At 36.1% G+C, this 27,831-nt stretch overlaps 1 protein-coding gene across 3 annotated transcripts in view; it reads left to right on the top strand.

Annotated features, from left to right (window-relative positions):
- The window catches only part of Synj (synaptojanin), a 142,211-nt gene that overhangs the window by 14,326 nt on the left and 100,054 nt on the right, over window positions 1-27,831 (top strand). For 2 of the 3 annotated variants that reach the window (XM_089101835.1, XM_089101834.1), the window contains exons 3-5: window positions 11,326-11,418; window positions 15,355-15,378; window positions 22,010-22,277. In XM_089101835.1, coding sequence (XP_088957961.1) covers window positions 11,326-11,418; window positions 15,355-15,378; window positions 22,010-22,277 — 385 coding nt within the window. The remainder of the gene's footprint in view (window positions 1-11,325; window positions 11,419-15,354; window positions 15,379-22,009; window positions 22,278-27,831) is intronic. The other variant, XM_089101836.1, reaches the window with a different exon arrangement.

The raw sequence follows: 27,831 nt of genomic DNA, 5'->3' as shown, positions 1-27,831 counted from the left end.
TGTCTATCATATCACAAAGGAAGTAACTGGAGATTTCAGAAAGCCGGCACCTGGGATTGAAAGTAAGGCTGGCCAACTTCTTACAAAAAAGGAAGGCATGGATAAGACATGGAAGGAATACTTCAAGGAGGTACTAAACTTTCCACTACCTACAAACCCTGTATCCCCTCTGGTTGAGCTACCGTTCCTCCAACTTGACATAAGTGAAGAACCTATAAGCCTGCTTGAAGTCATGACAGTATTGCATAAGCTTAGGAATGGCAAAGCTGCAGGAACTGATGGCTTACAGCCTGAACTCTTGAAGTATGGAGCTGAAGTCATTGACGAGCCCCTTCACAATGTTATTTCTCAGATATGGGAAACTGAAAATATTCCCACCGATTGGAAGAAAGGGGTTGTCGTCAAGCTCTTTAAGAAAGGCAGAACATCCGACTGTAATAACTGGCGAGGTATCACTCTACAGTATGTAGGAAGTAAGACTTTCTGTCAAGTACTACTGAACTGTATTCAGTCAAAAGTCGACGCAATACTAAGATATGAGCAATGTGGGTTTCGACCAGGGAGATCGTGTGGTGATTTGATATTCAGTTTGAGGGTACTCTTACAAGGAGCAAACGAATGGTAGGCAGAGATTATTGTTGCCTTCAATGACTTTGAAAGCGTTTGAATTGATCCACAGAGACTCACTATGGAAAATACTTCGGTATTATGGATTCTCCGACAAGATTGTTTGTATGATTGTCAGGCTATACGAGAATCGGTTATGTGCTGTACGAACTGATAATGGGGAACCTACCAAATGGGTCAGTGTGAAGTCTGGTGTCCGCCAAGGATGTATTCTCTCCCCAGTGCTATTTGCTATTCTCATCGACTATGTAATTCTAATATGTAATTTCACAGGTGGAATTCAGCTGAACCAACACCGCACATTCTTTGACGGTGATTTTGCTGATGATATAACCCTCCTGTCTCATTTAAGAGAGGAGCTACAGAATAATATCGCTGTACTCTCCAGTATGGCCGGGCGAGTTGGTCTGTCAATCAGTATACAGAAAACAAAACTCAATCGAAACAGCGTCAATGCCGTACCTGTTCCACCGCTTAAAATCGGATCTGATGTACTAGAAGAAGTTGAAGAGTTCAAGTACCTTGGTAGTGTCATTAAATATGATGGTAGCCTTGAGCGGGAAATTACCACACGCATTGCATGCGCAAGAAGCACCTCCAATAAACTAAGAAATGTGTGGAAGAATCCAGCAGCTCAAGCTTTTACTCCCTAAAGCTCAATCTCCGGCTTTCAATAGTGACGTTCTCTCCGTACTAATGTACGGCTGCGAGTCTTGGGCGTTCACTAAGCAGCTTGAAAAATGAATACATGGTTTTGCGAACATCTATCTTCGGTGTATCCCTCATATCGAGTGAAATGATAAGATAACTGACGCTTCTATACGTGAAAAGAAAAAGCAGCCACACTTGGTCGATAGAACTCTGACTGATTGACGGCGATATTGGGGTCACATGATGCGGATGGGTGAGGGCCGCCTACCCCATGATTTGTGGTGTTGAGTTCCTTCTGGCATCAGAAGACGTGTGCGACAGAAGACAACACTAGGAAGATGCCTTGAGAAGGATGCTGTTTTTTAGATCGTCGCTCGAAGAACTTTGGTCAAAATCACAAGAGAGGTCGTCATGGTGAGGCGCCGTTGTCGCCTTATGCGCCAATCGGCATGGGAAGACCTAAGTCTAAATAAGTTGCAGGCCAAATTATATCAGACAAAGGATATAAGCAAATTCACATTTTGTTACAAGTATTTATCATGTATAAGTTAGTATGGTCAATCATATCAATTTTTCAATTCAATCGGGTTTTATTAAAACAAATTGAAATAAATAAACACAAATAAACTTCTCTATGCAAAAAACGCACGTTGAGTCCCTTAAAAAAAATAACGATTCCTCCTAATCACGCTTCGAGCCTCTCGCTTTACTCTTCAACAAAACCACATCCCTCATCCATGTAATTCATTATCTAAGAGATTCCCCCCTTCCTCCCCGAAAGCATAGCTACCCTAACCTTACAAAATAATAATAAATAAATAAAAAATAAACCGATATAATAATGATAATAATTTTTAAAACAAAAAAACTCAATTATTAATTAACTCTATTTTTTGAAATTCAGTAAGATATTTTTTCAAATTATTTTAAAAGACCCAAGGGAGCTCTTACATCTCAGCCCTTGTGGAGGCATGTTCTAAACTTTCGCGCACGCCACATCCGGTGCAAAATCCGACCGTACTGTAGGTAGACCCCGGCGCCGCGCCAATGAGGGAATACCGGCGGCGGCGGGGCCAAAACAGCGCGCTGCCGGCGCGATCAATGTTGACCGCAAACATTAATTTTTTCGTCAGTTTTTCTCAACCCACAGCTTAAATTTACAACAGATTTGACCCTATTCGTGAGTTAAAAACTTCACAAGTCGCTGACTGGAAACTGGTCTTCTTCGTTATTCATCAAGAGAAGTAGAAATCTGGTAGAAACGGAATGGATGTGGCGTTTCAGAACCCTTACGTTATACGAATAGTTGAAGTATCTATTAGCTATGTATTCTTAACATAAATAATTATCAAAATTAGTAGTTTTTGTTTCATCGAGCATTACTGCATACAAAACTTTGAATATAACTATGAACTTAGAAGCTTAATTATTTCATAATGCCCTTTGCTTATATCTGTTTTGTCACCTTTAAAACAGTTGAAATGGGTGAATTTGATATTGATCGGTTTTTTTTTTTTGCTCTTTTGAATTCCTAAAAAGCCTTCTTGTATTAAAAACTGGTTTTTAATAACAATTTAAAAAAAAACGCATTTAAAGTTTTTTTTTTTGCTTCTTTATAGAATATATGTCATTTAGGCTAAGGCTGAACTGCTGCTTTTTTATTGCTTTTGGCTGATCTTTTGGATATTATTAATTTTTTCTTTTGGGGATTCATTCCAAATTACAAACTCATAAATCCTACATATCAGTCAAATTCTGAACTTCATCTAAAAGGAGTAAATTTATCAAATTGAAAAATACACGACGAACACTTCACATGAGAACACTTCAATTACAATGAAACAAAAAAACACTTAATGTTATATTATGTTTAAGAGGTAATTACTTGGCAAAAAAAAAAAAAAAAAAAAAAAAAATATTTCCAAGTAGAACCTTCCATTTAGGGCTCATCAGAAGAAACACCACCTGCCTTAACGGGTTTCGAGGCTTTACATTCTTTACCCGGCACGGTGGAGCCTCTACCATAAGATCTATATGGTAACCCTATGTCAGGTAAAACTTGTGAAATACATGCATACTAGTCAAGCTATTAAAAATTACATACAAAATGTGTTTCACTGTTTCCATAATAAAATCCCAGAGGTCACTGAAAGAGACCATTCTGGAACAAATGAAGACATTTCCAGATGTATCTTTTATTGGTATCTGGAACCAATTACCAATTTAAAGATCCTCAAGCTTGTTTGAAAACCCCTACAAACTAAAACTTCCAAAAAAGAAAAGCACAAGAGAAATTAAATTAAAATATCATTCAGTATTTCTTTATAATTTTTTGTATATTTACTTAAAAGTTCATGATACATAAAACTAAATTTTTTTGAATTGCCAACTAATTTTTTTGGCAGAAAAACCTCTTAAGATCAGTTTTTCGCTAAGCTTTTTACATCTATTTTTTAAATCTGTGTAGTTACTGCATATTTTTACATACCAAAATAATTGGGAATAATAAGCCGAATAAGTAATATTTGAATGTATATTACTTTCAAGAAATGGAAAATTAATTACTTCAAAATTAAAATCATCCGTTTTATTATATAATTTTAAAACTAATTTATTATTATTTGAAATATTAATATTTAAATCTAAGAAATGGTCGGAGTGTCCCATCCCATAGCTAGGCTCAAGAATTAACTCTTGTGGATAAATATTTTTTGAAATCTCAATAGACTCTGCACAATTTATTACCAAGAGATCGTCCAGATATCTTTTATTATTTGAAAGGTTATATTTTAAATTGCTTGGGCTGTTTTTATTTATCATGTATTCATATTCTAATTGACTTAAAAACAGGTCTGCTATGAATGGACTCGCATTCCCACCCATAGGAATACCTACAGTTTTTTTATATAAATTCCCATTAAATCTTATAAATGTATTAAATAGAACAAATTCCAATATATCGCATACCATATCCAAGCTATAACATCTTGAATTAATATTACTTCTAAAGAAATTCGTCCATCGGGCATTTTTATTAAAAGTATCAATTTTCAAAAATCCGATATTAGACAAAAGAAAAGATTTCTTTATCACCATTTTCAATTTTTCTAATACTAATTTTAGTGACAAATTTTTATACAAAGTATTAAAATCAAATGAATCGACTCTTTTAGCTGAAACATTCGCCAAAGAATCTATTACTTGTAACGAGTTATTAACACTCCAATATGGGTTAAAGTTAGAAAATGTTTTAATCATATATAACAGTATGAACAGTATGATTTACTCGATATGAAGAAAAATGAAGTGCCAGCTATTTTCTTAGGTTAAAAATGAAAAGCTCATCCGTTTTAAATGTAATTAAATGAAACAATATGCAGACTGAAGCAGCTCGTGGAAGATGTTGAGATTTTCTTCATAGTTCGTCACTTTTAATCCAAGCAAAATGTCAGGAGACTTAGTATCACTTATTGAGTTTAAGCATTTATTTCCAAATGCTCACAAAAATTACCAAATTTAAGATAAGTTGGAACAATAGGTCGCCTGTGGTCAAAATACTCTAAGACTGCTCGTTGATCCCTACCCAGGTTCAAAGCTTCTGCTATGGTCATTTCCATGGAAATCTCCGAAGAGTTTCTTTTGAAAATTAGCTTTCAAGCGTAGTTTGTATTTAGCCTTTTTTGCTTTTCTTCAAAGCTTTGAAAAAAGTGTTATAATATTCCAAATGCTACATTTGTTATATTTGTGCATATTTTTGGTAGTCATTTGTGGGGTAATCGAATTTTTTAAACCACTGTAGATACGCAAGAACGTAGCAACATCTAGTACCCTGAGGTCATAAGGCTGTCAAAGACTCCTTCTTGAACCTCCCAAATTGAAAGCTTTTATCATGACCAGGCCTTTTAATATAACTTGGGCACTGGACCGAGGGTGGCATTGTCACTCGAGCGCAACGTGAGGTGGGGATATCGATATCGCTTTCGTCACACAAATTCGTTTTAGTGTGAATCTGCCTGGTACTTATGAATGAATGTTTTCTAAGTAAACCCATTTCATCAATCAGAAAAAAAACGGGTTGGATGCATGTGTCCCTTTCCCTTTGGACGATAAAACTATACAAGTGCTGTATCAAGTATAACTCTCGAAAATCTTGTTAATTTTTGTCAACTTATCAACTTTTTGGCATCCCTGCTTTCAATAAAAAAAAAATCAAGGTATTATCACTTAAATATAATAACTCCCTATGCCCACCCCCTCTGGATACCATCTTGATAGGATACCGTCTCTGCTTTGAATAAAACAAATAATTAACTTATTGGCATCCCTGCTTTAAAAAAAATCGTGGCATTATCATTTAAACATGATAGCTCACTACCCCCCCCCCACCTTCTCTGGATACCACCTTGATAGGATGCCATCTCTGCTTTAAATTAAAAAAAAAATAAATGTAATACTTCCCCCCCTCTGGATACCACCTCGATAGGATACCATCTCAGCTTTACGTTAGAAAAATAATTTACTTAATAATTAACTAGTTTACTATATGGTTCAAACAAACACGCAAAATAACGTTAAACACCTTAGTGTTCCTTTAAAAAAAATTGAGGGTATGAGTAAAGGGGTAAAAACACAACAGCAAAAATTTCAAAATTATTCAGATATACCTTATATTATTGGAAAACTGAGTCATAAATTCGCCGTGGCATTCAATAAGATTCGAATAATCTAACTAAAAGGAAGCACATACAAAATCCAAATTAGGCCAGTGGCCTATGAGAAATTGCAAAATATCTAAGACAATGAACAAGTCCCAATGGGGGGCCCTGGGACTATCAAAATATTTCAATGGTTTCCCAGGGAATTTGATATCATTTTCTTCTGTCTCCACTTTAAATGAAAAAAATAATTATCTTTTTGGCATCCCTGCTTTCAATAAAAAAAAATGAGGTATTATCATTAAAAAGTTATAGCCCCCTATCTTCCCTATAGGCAATAATTTATTGATATTTTTGGGGTAACTTCCATTTCAATCTTTAATTCCCCAACCTTGTACATAGCTTAGTCTATAGCTAAATTTTGTCTCAATAGAAGGGCTTTTTTGGGGGGGGGGTAAAAATGTTTCAGAAAGAAGATTGTATTTTGTATCAGGCGTTCAACAATTGAGTATTAAACATTGAAAAAATCTTATCTAAAAACAGCAAAAAAAAATTCTGCAAACTTACAATTCAGCTGTAGAAACAATCTGTCGGCTGTCAATTTCAAAATCCAACTGAAGGCTGAAGCTTTATAGTAGTGAATGCGTTCTATAATTCTATTCAACTTGAAAATGAAATTCTTGGCTACGAATGATGTAAGAAATAGCGATTGGGAAACTACATTCTAAATGATTTAATCTCATTTCATAAAGACGATACTTTTTTTTGTCAACATATGAAGAACTGTGTATATTGCAATATTTGCAATCGCATAGTGTATGTGTTTAGTTTTTATGCAAAGCAACAAAAGAGACGAAAATTGACGAATAAGAGATTAGTGAAGTATTATGGTATGCAAAGTAATATTTGGCAGGGAAAGTCACTGGTGATAAATCGCTAGGGGTGGCACCGTGATTGCGTGATTTTCGGGGATTCGGGGAACCAAATTTTTTGGGGGGGGAAATACCCGAAAATTCGTGGATAGTGTAACCCCTGCTTGATTCTAATCAGGAAAATCGAAATACTAAACCACACGAGAAGGTTTAGCTCTGACTTTGCAGTTGACGCACTAAAGAATTGCTGCAAAATTAATTTAAAGTCGACCGAACGCTGCCGCCCCTGCCGGAGGCGGTGCGCCGGGGGTGTTGCGATATTTTGGCGGCGGTCGACCGGGCCTCTCGGTAATCCGCCGGCGCGGCACCGGGGTCTAACTGTAGGTGTTCCTCTCATCAAAAGGTTTGTTAACCTCACATCAATTAACTTTGTTATCTATCTATTTACACTTAGCTCCAATGGTAAGAACCCTTTTGGTTGGATGGCCGGAAATTTTAAAAGTTTATTTCGCCATAAAAAATTTATATGCCGATATTAAAAATGAAAGCTATTTTATAAGATAGCCTCAATTTTCCTTAAAATGCTTGTTTCTACTTTCAAAATGATTAATCATTGTGTCAAAAAAGAAAAAATTTGCCGAGCCAAAATTGGTGGAAAAGAAAAAACAGAATAGCTATTATTGAAAGAAAACAATTAAGTAAAACAGGTTTACTGTTTGTTTTTTTTCTTGTTTTTTCCCTCTTTTTTGTATAGACATAATAGAAGCAGGTACCCGGAAAATCGAACAGAAACACTGCCCATGCATATGCCTGAGACGAATTCCAGTACACTCCCTCTGCGAAATTCCAGCATCTGTTAGATTTCCTGAGTGACATTTAGGGATAATAATTGAATTGTAATCTGGTATATTTCCTAAAAAACATCAAGTACAGGTGTTGTTTTAAACCTTTCCTCTACATCGCGTCACAAAAAAGTTAGGGGGTGGGAGAATACAAAAAATTATCCTGTAAATATATATGAGCAGAATAGGTACAATTTATTTCAAGGCACCCTGAGTTAAAAAAAAAATCAGTATTTTCAACGGTGGCCAGTGTTTACCCCCCCCCCCGGCAATTACCCCCCGGAAAATACCCCCCCCCCCCCCGCGGAAAATACCCCCTCACCTGGAAATTACCCCTTCCCGGAAAATATCCCCCTCCCCGTGGAAAATAAGGCTTTCCAAATATGAGAATTTTATTTGAGTTTTATTTTTTTTAATTCTGTAGGGGGAAGGAATTTTTGTACTTGTGTATTATGCGCCACTCTCTCAATTTTATGCTGTGTAAAACTCGAGAACACACCGATTTTTCGTTAGTTTCTTCGTTACTTTAGAAATAAATTTGGGCTATAGATTTGCACATTAAGGGGGGGGGGGGTGAAGTATAGCGGGTCTGCATGCAAAAATGTGTTTGGTACAAATATTCTGCATATTAGATAGATAGATAGATAAGTATATTTTAAAGCCAAATATGCGGCCATGAACACAGTAAAATAACATAAATGAAAGGCAAAAATAACATAAACGTTCATCAGCGATCATCATAAAACACTTAAATGAAACACTACATTAACCTAACAATAGTACTTAATACTTGGAAAAACGGTCATTGAACAAAAAAAAAAAACACTTAACACTTGGAAAAAACACATCAATGACACATTGCATTTATTTATGCTGGGATTTTTTTTTAAAAATTTTCCAGATACCTCGCTATTCTTCTGTAATTTTTAGTGGCCATATAGCTAGAAAGAATTGTTTTCTGACTTCAAACTGTCCAAATACTTTACCCCCCCCCTCCTTAGGTGCAAATATATAGCCCAAATTATATATTTCCCATATCTGCTGTCAATTGTCTTTGTCTTGTCTCGCGCTAAGTTGAAAAAAAAAACTAACGAAGAAACCCGTTAGTTCTCGAGTTTTACACAGCATAAAACTTGAGTGAGTGGTGCATAATACTCAAGTACCAAAATTCGTTCCCCCTACGGAAATTAAAAAAGTAAAACTCAACTAAAATTCTCACATTTGGAAAGCCTTATTTTTCACGGGGGGGGGGGGTATTTTCCGGGGGGTTATTTTCTTTGGGGGGTAAACGCCTACGGGGGGTAAAATAATCGTATTTGTTCCTGAATATCAGCAATCGAATATTTAATTTAACTGTCCTTTTTTTAATTTCAATGTTATATAAAAAAAATGTTGACAATTTATTATGTTTTCAGTTAAGCGCAACTGACACGATAGGCTTCAGAATTTTTACGGTTAGAGGAGTGAAAGGGAGCAGTTGCCAAACTCCTATCTTTTTAATTATTGTTCGTTTCAAGTTTTACTTCAGTATTCAATTTAAATTTTATTGTTTTAATATTTATTTATTCATCTATATCAGCATTTGTTATCTTTGTGTTTGAAATGATTATTTATTTTAATTTCTTTTTGGTTTGGGATGGTTCTTGAATTAAGATTTTGGTTCAACAATGTTTTAAAAATACATACTCGAAAGCATCCTCCTGGGAGAATGTTCAAAGTTTCAAATATAAATGAAATTGGTTCAACTAAATGCTATAAGCCGTTCCTGAGATACTGCAGGTACGCCATTTTGACAACTGGGATGCACATAGTGTCTTTTTATTGAGTTCAATATGTCCCTTCATCTTTTCTAAAATTTTCAAGGTAATACATTTGACTTTTCCAGAGTATATAACTTTTCCATACCGTTAACTTTTAATATCCTTAACTTTTCCATACCCTTAACTGCGCGCACTATTTTAAAAGCTGGATATAGATAGGATCTTTTGATTGATTTCAACATCGCCTGAAAGTTTCAACCAAATACCATTAGCTGATCATGAGATGTTGCAGATGTGCCTTTTTGACAACCGGGATGCACATAGTTTTGTTTTGATTAAATTGAACATCACCCTCAACATTCTCTAAAATTTGTAAGCTGTTCCTGAGATATTACAGAAATTACAGACATGGCATTTTGACACATGGATACGTATGGTGTCTTTTGATTTAGTTCGACATCCCAATCAACATTTCCTAGAAGTTTTCACATAATAATCTTAGCTGTTCCTGAGCTAATGCAGCTACGCCTATTGACAACCGGGATGCACATAGTCTCTTTAAGTCAACATCTCCTTCAACAATCTCAGAATGTTTCTACTTAAAACCCTTTCCTCGCTGTCCTTGCAATATTGAAGATATGCTGTTTTGACAACCTGGAGGCATATAGTGTCTTTGGTTTTGTTTAACATCCCCCTTAGCATTTCCTGAAAGTTACAACTTAATACCGATATCTGTTCCAGAGACCAATATAGATAAGCCATTTTGACAACTTAGATACACCTAGTGTTTTTTTATTGAGTGCAACACCCCCCCTCAACATTTCTTGAAATTTTCAACTGAAAAATCTTAGCCATTAATGAGGTATTGCAGATAAGCTATTTTGACAACGTGGGTGCACTATGCCATTTTGAGAAGCAGGATGAACTTAAAAACTTTCGGTGTAGTTCAATAGTTCTGGTTGTAGTTATAGAAGTATCAATTGTATTTGCAATCACAGTCGTAATAACATTTGTAGTAGCCGGTGCAAGTGGTAGCAGTTACAGTCATAAGCTTTTGCATTCCAGTCGTAAGTAGTCACGGTAATAGTCGAAAGTAGTTGCAGTTGCATAGTCCCAAATAGCCTTAGTCGTAGTCGTAGTAACAGTCAAGGTAGTTTGTCCCATTTAAAAATTGTTGCAGTCATAAGTAGTCGTAGTCGCAAGTTGCCGCAGTGGCAATTAGTCATAGTCGTAATGACAAGTTGTTGCAGTCGTAGTCAAGTAACCGTCGCCAATAGTCACAGTCACAAATAGTCGTAATCTAAGTTGCAAATAGTCCTAGTCGCAAGTAGTCACAGTTACAAATGATTAAAAGTAGTCTTAGTCACAGTCGCAAATAGTATCGGTCACAGTTGCAGTCGCAAATAGTGTCAGTCACTATTGCAGCCGCAGTAGTCTTAATAGTAGTGGCCCTGAAAGTTTCAATTAAATATGTGGGAGGGGGGTTGCCCTCCAATCACTTGAATCTTAAATAGGGCACTAGAACTTTTAATTTCTAATCGAATTCGTCCCCTTTAAAGTTGTTACGACCACTCTTTCCCCACTAATTGGTCCATTTTGAAGCCTTATGGCGCTTTACTATAGACAATACTCCAGCTTTGCCTTTAGCTAGTCAAAAAGCTTATCGGACAACAGACATAAATAAAGAAAAACATAACATATTTTCTCTCTTATAAGGATCAATAACCTACAGGCTAATGACTAGTAGTAAAGGAGAAGTTCTTTGCGTCAAGTACCCATCATGTAACCAAACGTAATTGTTCCAGGTTAGTGATTGGCTAAGAGCTGTCGACACTTACAAATTATGGAGAGAAAAACTTTTTGTCATTAAATTTACTGGCAATTATTGTTATTGAAATTCATTATTCCTTCTCAATAGGTTCAGACGAAGCTGAGAGATTAAAAAGAACATGGAATTATAAGAAAACTGTTGATGCTTATGCCTGCTTAGGGGTCTTGCAATTGAATGCTGGTAAGACTTTTTTTTTAAACATTAGTCTTTTTTCCTTTTTTGATGTATTATCATTTTTTTTATCTTTCGGTTTAAGCTTAAGAATATATTTTCAAGTTTTAGTTGTTACAGCAAGTGCAACTCTAAACATTAACCTATCTCGCTCTTTTATTTATATTCGATGCTTCATAAACATATAAAAAAGGCAAAGAGATAATGAGACTAATAATAAATCTTGTCATGTATTTTATTTATATTCGCGTGCATTTTATTTAGATATTTTTTATTACATTTTGTTTAGATGCATTTCATTAAATTGCATTTATTAATATATCTTTTTTATTTTTTTATTCTGATTCATGAGCACGAGTATAGTTTGTGTAGTAAAAAAGCTATACTCAATATATCATTATCAAATTTCAATTGTTGTTTCTTTCTTTCTTTTTATTTATCTATTTCCTTTTTTATTTTATTTTCATTTTATTTCTTTATATGTTCTTTAAGCTTTTTTTTTTTTTTTTTTTTTTTTTTTTTTTTTTTTTTTTTTTTTTTACTTCTACTGATAAGCTTTGGCATAAGAAAAGGTACTTTTGATTACGTCTGGTGATTTATTAGCACTTGACCTTTTGGAGTGGTCCAAGAGGTATTATAGTATCCCATCCTCATCAGACACAACATTGTTTTTTGTTTTTTAAAGCTCAATTTTTTTTTATTCTAAAAATAGTTTTTAACATGATCATTATTGTTGTTGTTATAGTTTCTCTAGAAAAGAAGGAAGACAATGGAAGTGATTATACTAACCCATCTAAAATGCTAACTGAATGTGGGATTAGGTGGAAAAGTGGGAGATATGATTGCAATAAAAGTTAAATAATAAACTTAAAAATTGATATCTGTGGAAGTTTTGAAACTATATGGAATGGATGGAACAACAGAATAAAAAAAAACATAAACTGTCCAATTTTGGATATTTATAAAAAATAGAAATGCAATTAGGACTATCATAAGAGAAAGTCAGCAAATATTTAATCAAGGATTCAAAATTTTGACTAGGTTAAAAATAAGGTCAATAGTAAAAATCCTTTTATTAGCCAGTGAACCACAACAAAATAATCTCTGGATATTTGGATCACATATACAGTGGCCGTCATCAGCAGATAAACTCATACAGTTTATCTGCTGATGACGGCCACTGTATATGTGACTGAAATATCCAGAGGTTATTTTCTTGTGGTTCACCGTTGCATACAGTTTTTCTGCCGATGACGACTACTGTTATTTGACTGACTGAGGTTATTTTCTTGTTGTTTACTGTCGCATACAGTTTATCTGCTGATAACGGCCACTGCATATATGACTGAAATATCCAGAGGTTATTTTCTTGTGGTTTACTTATGCATACAGTTTTTATGCCGGTGACGACCACATTCTATATGACTGACTGAGGTTATTTCTTGTTGTTTACTGTCGCATACAGTTTACCTGCCGATAACGACCACTGCATATGTGACTGACAGAGGTTATTTTCTTGTTGATTACTGTTGCATAGAGTAGATCTGCTGACAACGACCACTGCATATATGACTGGATTATCCAGAGGTTATCTTCTCGTGTTTCACTGTCGCATACAGTTTATCTGCCGATGACGGCCACTGTCTACATGGCTGAAATATCCAGAGGTTATTTTCTTGTGGTTCACTGTCGCATATAGTTTATCTGCCGATGACTACCACTGTCTACATGGCTGAAATATCCAGAGGTTATTTTATTGTGGTTTACTATTGTATAGAGTTTATCTGCTGACTATGACCACTGTCTACGTGGCTGGCAGGTTTTTTTCTTATGTTTCACTATTGCATATAATTGATCCGCCGAGGACTACCACTGTATACTTGGCTGACAGAGATTATTTTCTTGTGGATCATTTACGTATACAGTATATCTGCCGACGACGACCACTGTATATATGACTGAAATTTCTAGAGGTTATGTTATTGTGGTTCACTGTCTTATACAGTTTATCTGCTGATGACTGCCACTGTATATATGACTGAAATATCTAGAGGTTATTTTCTTCTGGTTCACTGTTGTATACAGTTTATCTGCTGATGACTACCACTGTATATATGACTGACATACCCAGAGGTTATTTTTTTGTGGTTTACTGTCGCATACAGTTTACCTGCTGACGACGGCCACTGTATATATGGCTGACAGAGGTTTTTTTCTTGTTTTTTATCGTTGTATATAATATTCCTGCTGACGACGACTACTGTCTACATGGCTTACAGAGACTATTTTCTTGTTGTTTATTGATGCATATAGTATATCTTCCGATGACGGCCACTGAATATATGACTGAAATTTCCAGAGGTTATTTTCTTGTGGTTCACTGTCTCATACTCTGCTGATGTTTATCTGCTGATGACGGCCGCTGTGTATATGACTGAAATATCTAGAGGTTATGTTCTTTTGGTTTACTGTCGCATACAGTTTATCTGCTGATGACGGCCACTGTATATGTGACTGAAATATCCAGAGGTTATTTTCTTCTGGTTCACTGTTGCATACAGTTTATCTGCCGATGATGACCACTGTATATATGACTGACATATCAAGAGGTTTTTTTCTTATTGTTTACTGTCGCATACAGTTTATCTGCTGATGACGACCACTGTATATGTGACTGACGGAGGTTTTTCTTGTGGTTTACTGTCGCATACAGTATATCTGCTGACGACGGCCACTGTATATATGACTGAATTATCCAGATGTTATTTTCTTGTGGTTCACTGTCTATTAAAAGGATTTTCCCTTTCGACCTGTTAATCATGCGTCATGAAAAGGCAGCGTGGTCTTCAAAAATACTTTTGACTAGGTTAAAACGGTTCTAATGGAAGCATGAAAGCTTGTGTCACCGGCTAGCATGCTTGTCAGGATTGGGCTGGGGTAGGGGCTTTGTGGCTAGATCATATCTAAATTTTTCTTGAAGGATAGAGTTGACACTTCAGAACTTTGAAAGTGATATACAGTGTCATAAAATTATACTTATAGTATTTATTTATTGAGAGCTGATTAGATTAAAATAAGGAGCTCCGAATAGAGCTACAAGTGGCAAAGCCCTAAGTCCCCCGCTCACCTCCAACTATGACTTGTGACGTTCGTGTAAGGCAGCATAAGAAAACACTTTGAATAAGGTGAGACAAAAGATTATGAAATTAATTAAATTCATAATAGCATAATTTGGGATGGAAGTTGTTTTCTATTATTTGGAAAAAGTAGCTGAATAATCACTTTATCAGTCTGAAATAGCGTAAGATTCAGTTAATACCTCTTTAGGGGTTTAGGAGGTTTGTTGAAGGGCTAAAATAGGGCGGCAAAAATGAAAGTATCTCGTAAAACTGTTAGAAACAGTGTTTTTTACTCCCAGTTTTGTTCAAAATACAAAAAGGTTCCGCGATGAAAGTACTGGAATCACAGGGGAAAATATGGAATAGATATAATATAGACTGGAGGACTTCTTTGAGATAAATAATTTATTTTTAAGGGTTGTGCCAGGATTGATGTAAAGCCTAACTCATGTCTCAATCTAAAAGAGGCGATAGGGGACGTTTTATATCAAGTAAAATAACATATATAATCTTTTTGATCAAATGTGGCATAATTACTTTAGAACTGGTAAGGAAAATAGCGCTTAGACTTTAAAGTGCAAAAAGCCAAGAACCGCACATTTTAGTTCTTCGTGTATTTTCTAATTGCTATTAGTTATTAAGATTAGTTCATTCTTTGACCAGGAACACAAGGTAACTTATTTTGCAAACATTTTTCCAGTTATTATGCAAAAGATGGCGTAAGAGTACGAACAGAAAAATTTCTCCCTTGTGTATTTGCATTTAAATGCCTGCTTGTGTTAATTTATGAAACTCATCTGAAAACTACTATATTTTATTTTGAAAGGTCTGCTCGCAAGTCTCGGAGATGGTAAGTGGTAATGTCCAATTAAAGCGTTTTTTTTTTTTTTTTTTTTTTTTTTTTTGTCTGTGCGTATGTGTGCTATTTTTCTATCAAAATAATTGTAAAGGCATTTGTCATAAAGTAGTTCGCGCGGCTTATACTGTTTCTATGGATCTATATGAAACAAATCGATAGCGCTGTCTTAGGTATAGATAACTTATTGCTGAAAATACCCTTCCACCCCCAAAATTGAAGAAAAATCAAGAAAAATTATATCCCTGATTCTACTTGGTTGTTGCTTTATATCCATGCAATCTATTAGATCAAAAACATTTAGTCATATCTTCGGTTATCCACAAACAAACAATTTATGCTGACTTTGAGACTGTCCCTTATCCGACTAGTCCGCTTAATATGAACTTCCTCGGGGTGTGCTACCATTTCATCTAACCGTCAAAAGCACTAAACGTCATTTCGTCGACAAGGAAAATCCGTCAGAACATCGACACGTCAGGACATTGACATTCTTAACATCGACACGTCAGGACATCGACAGTCACAATCGCTACTCGTCAGAATGTCGACAGTCATAACATCGACACGTTAGTTCATCGACAGTCACAATCGCTACCCGTCAGAACATCGACACGTCATAACATCTAAAAAAAAGTTTAGATGTCATGAAGTGTCAATGTTATGACTGTCGACGTTCTGACGGTTAGTGGTTCGGAAGGATTTTCGTTATGAAAAAAATTTATAAGCTTATATAATAGCAATAAGTATATAATAGTTTAGAAGCAAATTTCGGCTATATATTTGCACATCAGGGGATTGGGGGTAAAGCATAGCACATATTAAATGTAACCTAACCTTACCTATCTACCTTTTCCCCCCCTAAACCCCAAAAAACTAAAGTTTTAAAATTTTAGATGTTATGACGTGTCGATGTTATGACTGTTGACGTTCTGACGGTTAGTGGTTCTGACGCATTTTCGTTATGGAAAAATTTTAGATGTTATGACGTGTCGATTGTGACTTGACCCCGGCGACGTGCCGGCGGATCGATCCAACGCCGCTGACCAGGGTACCGGTCGAACGCCGCCCGTGCGCCGCTGCCGGCAGAGGTGGCGCGTTCGGTCGACTTCAAATTAATTATGCAGCAATTCTTTGTTGCGTCAACCGCAAAATCGGAGCTTTTCCTTCTCGTGTGGTTTAGTATTTTTATTTTTCTGATTAGAAATCACTCAGGGCTTGCATTATCCTTGAATTTTCGGGCATTTCCCCAAAAATCTATGAGTCACTCCGAAAAAATAATTAGGTTTCCCGAATCTCCGAAAATCACCTAATAACGGTGCCACCCCTAGCGATTTGTCACCAGAGACTTTCCCTGCCAAATATTACTTTGCATACCATAATTCTTCACTACTCCCTCGTTCGTTAATCTTCGTCTCTTTTGTTACTTTGCATTAAAACCAGACAGATGCAATATGCAATTGCAAATATTGCGATATACAGAGTTCTTCAAATGTTGACAAAAAAAGTATCGTCTTTATGAAATGAGTTTAAATCATTTCGAATGCAGTTCCCCAATCGTTATTTCTTACATCATTCGTAGTCAAGAATTTTATTTTCAGGTTGAATAGAATTATAGAACGCATTCACTACTAAACAGCTTCAGCCTCCACTGCCTTCAGTTGTATTTTGAAATTGACAGCCGACAGATGTTTCTACAGCTGAATTGTAAGTTTACAGTATTTTTTTTTTTTGCTGTTTTTAGATAAGATTTTCTTAATGTTTAATACTTAATTGTTGAACGCCTGATAGTAAATACAATCTTCATTCTGAAACATTTTTACCCCCCCCCCAAAAAAAAAAAAAACAAAAAAAACAAACAAACAAACAAACCATTCTATTGAGACAATACTTAGCTATATAATAATCGTTTTAAAAGTTTGAGGAATAAAATTTTTAACCGTATTTTATACAAAAAATTTTTTTAAAAAATAATTTGTTTTTTTTTCCATATAGGGGGGGGGGGTAGGGGGCTATAATATTTAAATTTTATTAACTCATTTTTTTTCAAATTGAAAGCAGGGATGCCAAAAAGATAATTATTTTTTTCATTTAAAGTGGAGACAGAAGAAAATGATATCAAATTCCCTGGAAAACCATTGAAACATTTTGATAAACCCAAGGCTCCCCATAGTGACTTGTTCATTGTCTTTGGTGTTTTGCGATTTTTTATAGGATACTGGCCCAGTTTGAATTTTGTGTGTACCCCCTTTTAGTTAAATTCTTTGGATCTTATTGAATGCCACGGCGAATCTATGACTCAGTTTTCCAATAATTAGAGGTATATCTGAATAATTTCGACATTTTTATTGCTGTCTTTTTACCCCTTTACTCGTACCCTCAATTTTTTTTTTTTCAAGGAACACTAAGCTGTTTAACGTTATTTTGCGTGTTTGTTTGAACCATATAGTGACCTAGTTAATTATTAAGTAAATTATTTTTCGAATGAAAGCTGAGACGGTATCCTATCAAGATGATATTCAGAGGGGGGGGTAGGAAAGTATTACAATTAAATAACAATATGTCGAATGTTTTTTTTTTGAAAGCAGGCATGCCAAAAAGTTTTTTTTTAATTTAAAGCAGAAATGGCATCCTATAAAGGTGGTATCCAGAGGGGAAGGGGGTCGTGAGATATCATATTTAAATGATAATACCTCGATTATTTTTTTTTGAAAGCAGGGGTGCCAATAAAGCAGAGACGGTATCCTATCAAGATGGTATCCAGAGGGGGGATATAGGGAGTTATTATGTTTAAGTGATAGTACCTTGCTTTTTTTTATTGAAAGCAGGATACCAAAAAGTTGAAAAGTAGACAAAAATTCACAAGATTTTCATGAGTTGTACTTGATACAGCACTTGCATGGTTTTATCGTCCAAAGGGAAAGGGAGATGTGCGTCCAACCCGTTTTTTTTTTCTTATTGATGAAACGGGTTTACTTTGAAAACATTCATTCATAAGTACCAGGCAGATTCACACTAAAACGAATTGGTGTGACGAAAGCGATATCGACATCCCCACCTAACATTGCGCTCGAGTGGCAATGGCGCCCTTGGTCCAGTGCCAAAGTTACATTAAAAGGCCAGGTCATAATAAAACCTTTCAATTTGGGAGGTTCAAGGAGGAGTCTTTGACAGTCTTATGACCTCAGGGTACTAGATGTTGCAACGTTCTTACGTATCTACAGTGGTTTAAAAAATTCGATCACCCCACAAATGATTACCAAAAATATACACAAACATAACAAATGTGACATTCGGAATATTATAACACTTTTTTCAAAGCTTTGAAGAAAAGCAAAAAAGGCTAAATACCCCTAACAACGCTTGAAAGAAATTTTAAAAAGAAACTCTTAGGAGATTTCTATGGATATGACCACAACAGAAGCTTTGAGCCTGGGTGGGAATCAGAGAGGAGTCTTTTTGACCACAGGTGACTCATTGTTGCGACCTTTTATAAATTTGGTAATTTTTGTGAGCATTTGGAAATCAAAGCTTAAACTCAATAACTGATACTAAGTGTCCTAACATTTTGCTTGGATTAAAAGTGACGAACTAGGATGAAAATCTCAACATCTTCCTGGAACTACTTCAGTCTGCATATTATTTTATTTAATTACATTTAAAACGGATGAGCTTTTCATTTTTAACCTAATAAAATAGCTTGCACTTCATTTTTCTTCATACCGAATAAACCATTAAGTGTTTTCTGTTTTATTGTAATTGAAGTGTTCTCATGTGAAGTGTTCATCATGTATTTTTCAATTTGATAAATTTACTCCTTTTAGATGCAGTTTATAATTTGACTGATATTAGGTATTTATCAGTTTATATTTTCATTTATTTTATCCAATAAAGGAGGAAGCCATATAATTTGGAATGAATCCCCAAAAGAAAAAATGAATAATATCCAAAAGATCAGCCAAAAGCAATAAAAAAGCAGCAGTTCAGCCTTAGCCTACATGACATATATTCTACAAAGAAGCCAAAAAAAGTTTTAAAATGCATTTTATTTTAAATTTTTACTAAAAACCAGTTTTTAATACAAGAAAGCTTTTTAGGAATCCAAAAGAGCAAAAAAAAAAAAAAAAATCAATATCAAAGTGTTCAACTGTTTTAAAGGTGACAAAATAGATATAGGCAAAGGGCATTATGAAAAAATTAAGCTTCCAAGTTCAAAGTTATATTCAAAGTTTTTACCCAGATAACTGACGAATTTTGTGATACGGTATTTGAAGTTTTGTATGCAGTAATGCTCGATGAAAAAAACTACTAATTTTGATAATTATTTATGTTAAGAATACATAGCTAATTGCTACTTCAACTACTCGTATTAAGGGTTCTGAAATGCCACAGCCATTTCGTTTCTACCAGATTTCTACTCCCTTGATGAATAACAAAGAAGACCAGTTTCCCGCCAGCGACTTGTGAAGTTTTGAGCGCATGAATAGGCTCGAATCTGTTGTAAATTTAAGCTGTAATTTGAGAAAAATTGATGAAAACATTAATTGCAGTCAACTTTGAGCGCGCCGGCGGCGCGCCGCCGACATCTTACCGGCGGTGCAGCGCGGCGCGGTGTTTTTGGCCCCGCCGCCGCCGGTCTTCCCTCATCGGCGAGGTGCCGGGGTCTAATTGTGACACACGATGTCTTGACGTGTCGATGTTATGACGGATTTTGTCGATGTCCTGACGGTAGTGGTCCTGACGTGTCGATGTCCTGACACCTTCCCCTTCCGCGGATGTAATCTGTAAAAGGTAAAAACAAATTCTTATCGGGTTACTTGTCAAGTGAAACGGTATAGGCAACTAGGCGAATAACAATATTAATCACGTGTACTCCAGTGTAAACATTGCTTATTTGCAAACCCCTGAATTTTTTTTTATAAAAAAGGGTTTTGTAGAAAAAGGAGAAGATTGACTTTTCTGTATAAAAAAAAAAAAAAAATGTAGACCTCGTAGCTTTTCCGCGCACCCCTTTTTTTGTTTTTGTTTTTTTTTTTAATTTGTAAAATATTTTTTGTCTTCTTTGACTTTTTGAGTTTTTTTTCGAGATTTCAATTTAGTTTAAAGGCAATATATTTTCATTCCAAAGTGGAAATGCCTCGCCATAATAGTTATCCATTTGTTTTTATCTTTTTTTACCTTTTGCGCATTGTTAGATGGCAATCAGCTTTATTGCTAGGTAGAGAAGCTGTATTGTTCTTAGAAATTGCCTTAAATTATAATACATTCAGCGAATGTTTTTGGATTTCAGTAAACGAGACAGGATTTCGGGGTTAGAGTCCGGGATGTAAAATACAACTACCCCACTGATTTCTTCACATGGCAGCCATGTTTTATAGAGTTTTCGTGACTTTACTAGCATACGAAATACATAGATCGCTGGAGTGGCAACTACATTTTAAAAGTGCCTCCCATGGATTGCTGTTGCTGATCGGCTGCTAAGGAACTGTTACACCGTTACACTCTATCATTGAATTTGTATTCAAGTTGCCAGTAAAGGCAGAAAGAGTACTATTTTATGAGATTAACCACTCATTGATGTGTAATGACATAGTTTAGTATAATCACCCCCGACCATAAGACTTGCTTAACTCTGGGGAATGGTGGCTTGCCCGAAGAAGGTGAAAAACAAAAAATTCGTTCTTCAAATTCGTTGAAGCCGGAAAAAGTCTGACCTGGATTCTAGATGCTTGTATTCAGGAGAAGAACAAGAAGAATTTTTCCTTAAACTGATAAGCACTCAGCGAAGAAAAACGTTATTTCAGTTATTTTATATTCTGGCTAATAGAATCTACTGACCCTATTTAACCCTATTCAATTGATGGCTATTGTATGGTTGTCCAATTTCACCCCTAAAGCAAGAAAATGAACTTGAGACAATCACGGGTAAGCTATTGCTCTAAAATATTCACCGCAGGAGTGCACAGGCGTATGTTGATAATTGCACCTACAGCCACAGTCTTTGTGACCAATCCAAAAAGTTTTTATAAAATTCCATGACAACTTTCGATTTTTGGAACTTTTTTGGATTTGCTTCGGGGATATTGGGTACTTTCAGGGAAATCCCCGATAATTTAGGGATAGTGGAAGAACCGAGGTAAATATATATACCATCAGGTGGATAAACACCAAAGCTGGTCATAATGGTATGCTGGGCCTTGGGTGAATGCTAGTCCGGTGCTGGGAGACGTAAGTGTAGGCTAAGTGTGCAGTGCCACATAACACGTGGGATTGTGGGTCTCTACTGCTGTGCGCTATTTTATTATTATTGACACAAAACATAGTACCGCTACCTTATGTAGCTATGTATCCTGTGCAGTAACGTCATTTTACAACTGTTCTGCTATGCATAATGTAATTAGGGTAGTGATATTTGCAACCTTAAGTAATAGTTTACTGTAATTGTGCTTGCAAATTCAGCATTTATTTAATCATGGAGCGTCATGGGGCCCAACCCAGACGCAGGGCTTGGGGTGACTGCCCTAGTTACCACCCCACCCCCCCCACCCCAAAGACATACATCTGTAAACACAGAGCCAATATAGGATTTTTAAAATATCTCAATCTGCACGATTTGTTTTACTAGGCCAAGACACGGTTTTGTTCCTGGCTTTGGTGACTGGTGTGACATCAGTTGGAAAAATTGGTGAAACTGAAATATTTCGTATCACTCAAATTTCATTGTTATCTCTCCGGAGTCATTCCCAAGATGAAGAGCGTGTGGCTGAGCTGCGACGACTTCTAAGCTCGGGAATGTTTTACTTCTCATGGAATGACAATAATGAGACAAATGACATCACTCTCTGTGCTCAAAGACAAGCAAATGGAGCTCCAACTGACAGCCGTTTTTTCTGGTAAGGAATGTATTTAAAAGTTTTCAAGGTGGCAAATGTGGTCCACACGTCTCAAAGTCATTTTAACAAAGCAACCACCCGGTCTCACTATTTTTATCAGTGCGCTTGCGCACTTGTAAGATTTTAGAAATACGTCCCAACATTGGAACCAGCGGTTTCATAAAATTCTTTTTTTTTTGGTAAATAGACATTCTTTTTCTTGCTTCTCTGTTCAAGTTCTTTTAACGGGGTGTCAGGATTTCGGTGAAACGAGAGCTTGGCTTTCCGAAGATATACTAATTTTGCCATTGGTTGCCCCTCCCTCTTGGATGAAAACAAACCACAAAAATACTAGAATACAGTAAACAAATCTATTGCTACCACAACGTAGATATAGCAACTTGTATAATAATACATTGTACCACCGATATCTCAGTGGAACAAAGCCTTCCTACCGCAGTGGCGCTCGATTTCCACTCAGTACATATTTTAGAATTATTTCAAAGATTGAAATAGTTGTTATTTAAACAATTATTTTATTTTAATATAATTAGGAGGGAAGGGTGAGGCTAATGAGCAAAATATAGCCCTAGACTGTGTGCAAAAGCTTGCTCTTTTTTTAAATTGACTTTATTTGGTATTTTTGAACCTACTGCTGATGAGAAATCACCCCCCAAAAAATCAAAGCAAATGCCGTATTAGAAATGCCTGTTTATTCAAAAATTAATAATTCGCAAATGGCTAAAACTATGGTTTAAATTTGTATATGTATAAAATGTTAAGCTTTCATTCTATCTGACACCTGATGCCCATTGAAAACTCTAATTTAGTTGAAGAGAAACGTAAAAAAAAATCGTGTTAATCCACCTTACATATAAATGTGCCTTTTTGTTCTTGGAAATGCCGAAACTCACGGTCAAAAAGTATATTTTGAAAAGTTAAGCTTTTACTCTATCTAAATCCTTACGCCCCATTGAAAACTGTATAGGACTTGAAGAAAAGGTAAGAAAAAGTATGTTCAATTACCGTAAAGTATGTTCAAATTACGCAAATGAGGCGCTTGGACCACATTCGTCACCCCTAGGTTTTTTCAAAAGCTGCGTAAATTTTTTTATATGATCTTTTTTTTATGAAAATGCAGTCTAATGCAATTTTATGTCTATAATTGCTCTGGTTAAAATATTGTTCAAACATTTATCATGACTTCCTGGTAAAGCATCAATTCAAATTTCCAAATTCTTAGCGAGCTTTTAGAATATTGTTTCAAATTTCAATGTTTCTTTGGACATATTGTGGATTTGGGCATGGGCGGACGGGGGGGGCAGAGGGGTGAAGCTGCCCCCCCCCCCCCCTAGAACTTCAAATTTACCCTAGATGTGGCTGAAAAAGCAGTCGTAAACAGGGAGATGGCTAAAAAACGCAGTTGATTAAAGGTAGATGGTTGGAAAAGCTGGAAATAAACAGCTGGAATGACAGAATAGAAATCAAAACAAGAAGTAATTATCCATAATGTGTTGGAAAGATTTATCTCTAGTCCAAGAAGATTAATGCTGAAGCTTATTGACGATTTAGGCTTTTTGGTGATTACTTATTAATAAAGATTTCATAGGTATGATAGAACTTGCTTGCAATGTAAGGTTTTGTGAACTGCGAATAATGTGGTTTTAGCTACTCAATTTGTAACGAATAAAATAGATACAATTATAAGACTAACCGAAATAACTGAAAATACCGACAGAATATCTACTACGGTCTTAATTTCGTTTGGTAGTTACAGCGGTTTTGCCAGCCGGAAAGAATAGGCGATTCCACGAAAACTGAAACATTTGGTAGCTAATGTTAATCGATTGCAACTATTTGGGAAACTGCTGGCTAGTGTAATATCAGGGGTCAGTTTGATGATTGATTTTCTGTGCAAAATGGAGGAGGAGGGTGACAATCTTCTCTTGGTAACCCTGGCAATACTAGCAACAAATAGGGTTCACTATTGCTAATTTCAGTCACCATTCCAGCTACTGGCCGCCCTGCCCATTGTCTGACTGCGAGGGAGGGGTGGAACACGCTGCCGTGAATGACAGTGTTACTGTGAATGTCCGAAATCTGGTTAATATCAACATTCACTGGTGAATGTCCGAAATTCCTTTTGCTCTGCTTGGATTCAATTAGCTTTGCGAATCATTTTTTTCACCCTTATGCAAGCTTTGATGGTAAAAGTTAAAGTTAGGTTAGGTTAAGTTATGCTATAAATCTCAGAAATGGGTTAAAAGCCTAACCTAACATGTCACCATCAAACCTTGAATAAAACTAAAAAAGTTGACTGGCAACGCTGACTAATTCCAAGGAGAAAAAAAACGGTATTTTGGACATTCAACAGTCAATGTCGACATTCACCAATTTCTGGGATTCGCGGTAACAACAGATTGAAGCAAGTAATTGCTACCAAAGTTATTCCCAGAAGGAGGTTATCAGTTCCGAAGATTAAGCGCCGCTTGTCGGTAATGGTTGGTGAGTGGCGGGTGACTCTCCCCTTTCCTTTCAAGGACATTTCCCCTCTCTTTTCAAGGATTATTTGAAAAAAACTACGTTTTCTAAAGAGTTAAAGAGGCTGAGTTACAAGGTCGAACCTTAAAACGTACAGGGATTAGGAGGCACAGTTGGGGCTGCCGCCCTCAAACCCTCGCTTTCGCAGCCTTTAAATAAAAAAAAATTTTTTTAAAATGAAAGTAAGGAGCGACATTAAATCTTAAAACGAACAGAAATTATTCCGTATATGAAAGAGGCTGTGCCCTCCTCAACGCCTCGCTCTTTACGCTAAAGTTTTTATTGTTTAAAAAAAGAGTTGTGAGAAAGTCAAACTTTAGCGTAAAGAGCGAGGCGTTGAGGAGGGCACAGCCTCTTTCATATACGGAATAATTTCTGTTCGTTTTAAGATTTAATGTCGCTCCTTACTTTCAGTTTAAAAAATTTTTTTTTTATTTAAAGGCTGCGAAAGCGGGGTTTGGGGGCGGCAGCCCTCCAACTGTGCCTCCTAATCCCTGTACGTTTTAAGGTTCGACCTTGTAACTCAGCCTCTTTAACTCTTTAGAAAACGTAGTTTTTTTCAAATAATTTCTGCACGTTTTTGTACAGTTTATTACTTATTATTGCTTGACTAACTGTTAGCTGATCGTGTCAGGAGTTAAAGTTGGGGGGGTGCCGCCCCCAAACCCCCTGCTCTTGAGCATTCTTGTGTTAAGGCTTTTAATTCCTGAATACTCAAATCACGTCGTACAGGGTGCCTCCTAATCCCTGTACGTTTTAAGGTTCGAACTTGTGACTCAGCCTCTTTAACAGCCCCCCAACTGTGCCTCCTAATCCCTGTACGTTTTAAGGGTCGACCTTGTAACTCAGCCTCTTTAACTCTTTAGAAAACGTAATTTTTTTCAAATAATTTAAAAAAGAAACTGAGTTTCTTTTCAAAGTATATAAAAAAGTTGCTCTGATGGTGAATCGAACCCGAGTTTTCCGCATGAAAGTCTGAAGTCTCAGCCGCTGGACTATACAAACACAACAGCAATTGTTGTTTAGCAATTAGAAGGTATTTTCGACGCAAGCAAATTCCCAAAAATCTTGATATGTGGTTTTTGGAAAACAGGGAAGGAGTGATCAGATTGAGCTGAAATTTCGACGATAAGCTCCCAGGCCCCAGGAAAGCTTATCCTCTAAATTTCAGCCCGATCAGACAACGTTAAAGGGGGGTTGTGGAGGGAAAAATTAACATGGGCTAATATAGGAAAACGAGGTTTTTCGTAAATGTAAATTCGGGGGATAATTTTTTCGGTCTGAAAATATCAAAAGGCCCTAACAGGTCGAATTCTGCTTCGAATGAGTCCTCATTCAACCGGATCCGTTGCCAACTGTGGCCTGTAGGCGTGGCTAACAAAAAAAAAAGAGATGAATTTTAAGTGGCTATATTTGGTTTTTTGAAAACAGGGAAGGAGTGATCGGATTGAGCTGAAATTTCGAGGATAAGCTCCCAGGCCCTAGGAAAGCTTAACCTCTAAATTTCAGCCCAATCGGACAACGTTAAAGGGGGGCTTTGGTGGGAGGGTCCAAACTTCCGGCCCAGTTTACCCCATGAAGATAAAGTCGGAGGAGGATGAAATTTTGCAAGTTTCTTAGTTTGAGCTTGGGCTACAAAATGCAATTGCCGCCGTCTCTCTGCGACCTCTAGGACCTGAAATCGCTTAACATTGTGGTGGGTCGCCTCTTTATAGAGGCACAAGTGTGCCTCCTTGACAAGTAGTCCCTGCCAAAGGCGGCTTTAAGCTGGCGTGCGGGGTTCTTGCGGTGGGGGTAAAACAGTGGATACCTTGGCACTACGAAGAAAGGATCTTCTAAAAAGGGGGAAAAGAGATAGGTAAGCCCCGTCTTAAAAATATCACGCTTGAGTTGGCACCAATAGTCAAGCAGCTATTGATGCTAGATTATTATTATTATTAATTACTTGAAGGGCTCTGGAGGCAAGGGACTATTGAGGTCTGAGCCTTACTCAGTTTTCAAATTCACCCATAATAATAAATGTAAAAGAGAAAGTTAAAGAAAGAAAATAATTATGCCAAGTTTAAGGACCAATAGAGTAAAGATAATAATAAGAGTAATAATAATAGAGTGTAATATAGAGTAAATAAAGATAATAATAGAGTAAAGAGTAAAGACCAATAAAGTGCTTGGCATGCACGAGTATTTACAATAATTAGGGTGACAACGCCACTTTCCAAAAAAAAACCCGATTTTTTCAAAGAATTGTTTCAGTTTTAAAAAATAACCAGAAATCAATAAAAAAAAATTAAAGAATTCAAATTAAATATGATGTTCCCTTGCACCGTGCGGGATTGAACCTCAGAACCCACGATTAAAAGGAATGAGTCCCTCCACTACACTAGCACAAGGGTATTAAATAGTATTATTTCAAAAGGTTGTGTTAATTCGAAGAATTTCAATTAGCTCATTAATTACTTCATATTGTCCTGTTAGTTAAAAGTTTCACTGATGTGTATGGATAGTAAATAGTCCGACAATATTCATAACATTAAGGCTGGACCATATGAAAACCGAAAATTAACTATGCAGAAGAGATTTTACTGTGCAAAAATGGGGCGGTTATCTTTTGATGAAAACAAACGGGTTCAGAAGGCGGTCCTTAACTTGACTGCAAAATTTTAATAGCATGGTTTCAAGCTCTCACCTGATTTTAAAAGACAAAATCGCAAAAAAAAGGTAAAAAGTGGACACATATGCAGGATTTCGTTTCACTCTCAGTATTAGCCTTTAGTCAAATTGAAAAAAAAACTGGAAATTTAAAAAAGAAGAAGGATCAATTAAAGAAAAACGTATTGGCGTTTGATAAACCGTTGACAGGAAAGAATACACTTATTTAGCAAGGGCATCGGCCGAAAATCTTGAGGGGGGTAGACGCCAAAATACCAGTGGTGGTTGGGGGACAGGGAATATATTTCAGGATTTTTATTTTTATATGAATAAGTTTATTTTTAAATACTTTTAGTAAAAAACTCTCAAATAAAAAGAGCAATTA

This window comes from Artemia sp. Qi Xiang Cuo, chromosome 15 (genome assembly GCF_049724085.1).
Source record: "Artemia sp. Qi Xiang Cuo chromosome 15, ASM4972408v1, whole genome shotgun sequence".
Lineage (NCBI taxonomy): Eukaryota > Metazoa > Arthropoda > Branchiopoda > Anostraca > Artemiidae > Artemia > Artemia sp. Qi Xiang Cuo.
This window is presented reverse-complemented; position numbering and strand designations above follow the sequence as displayed.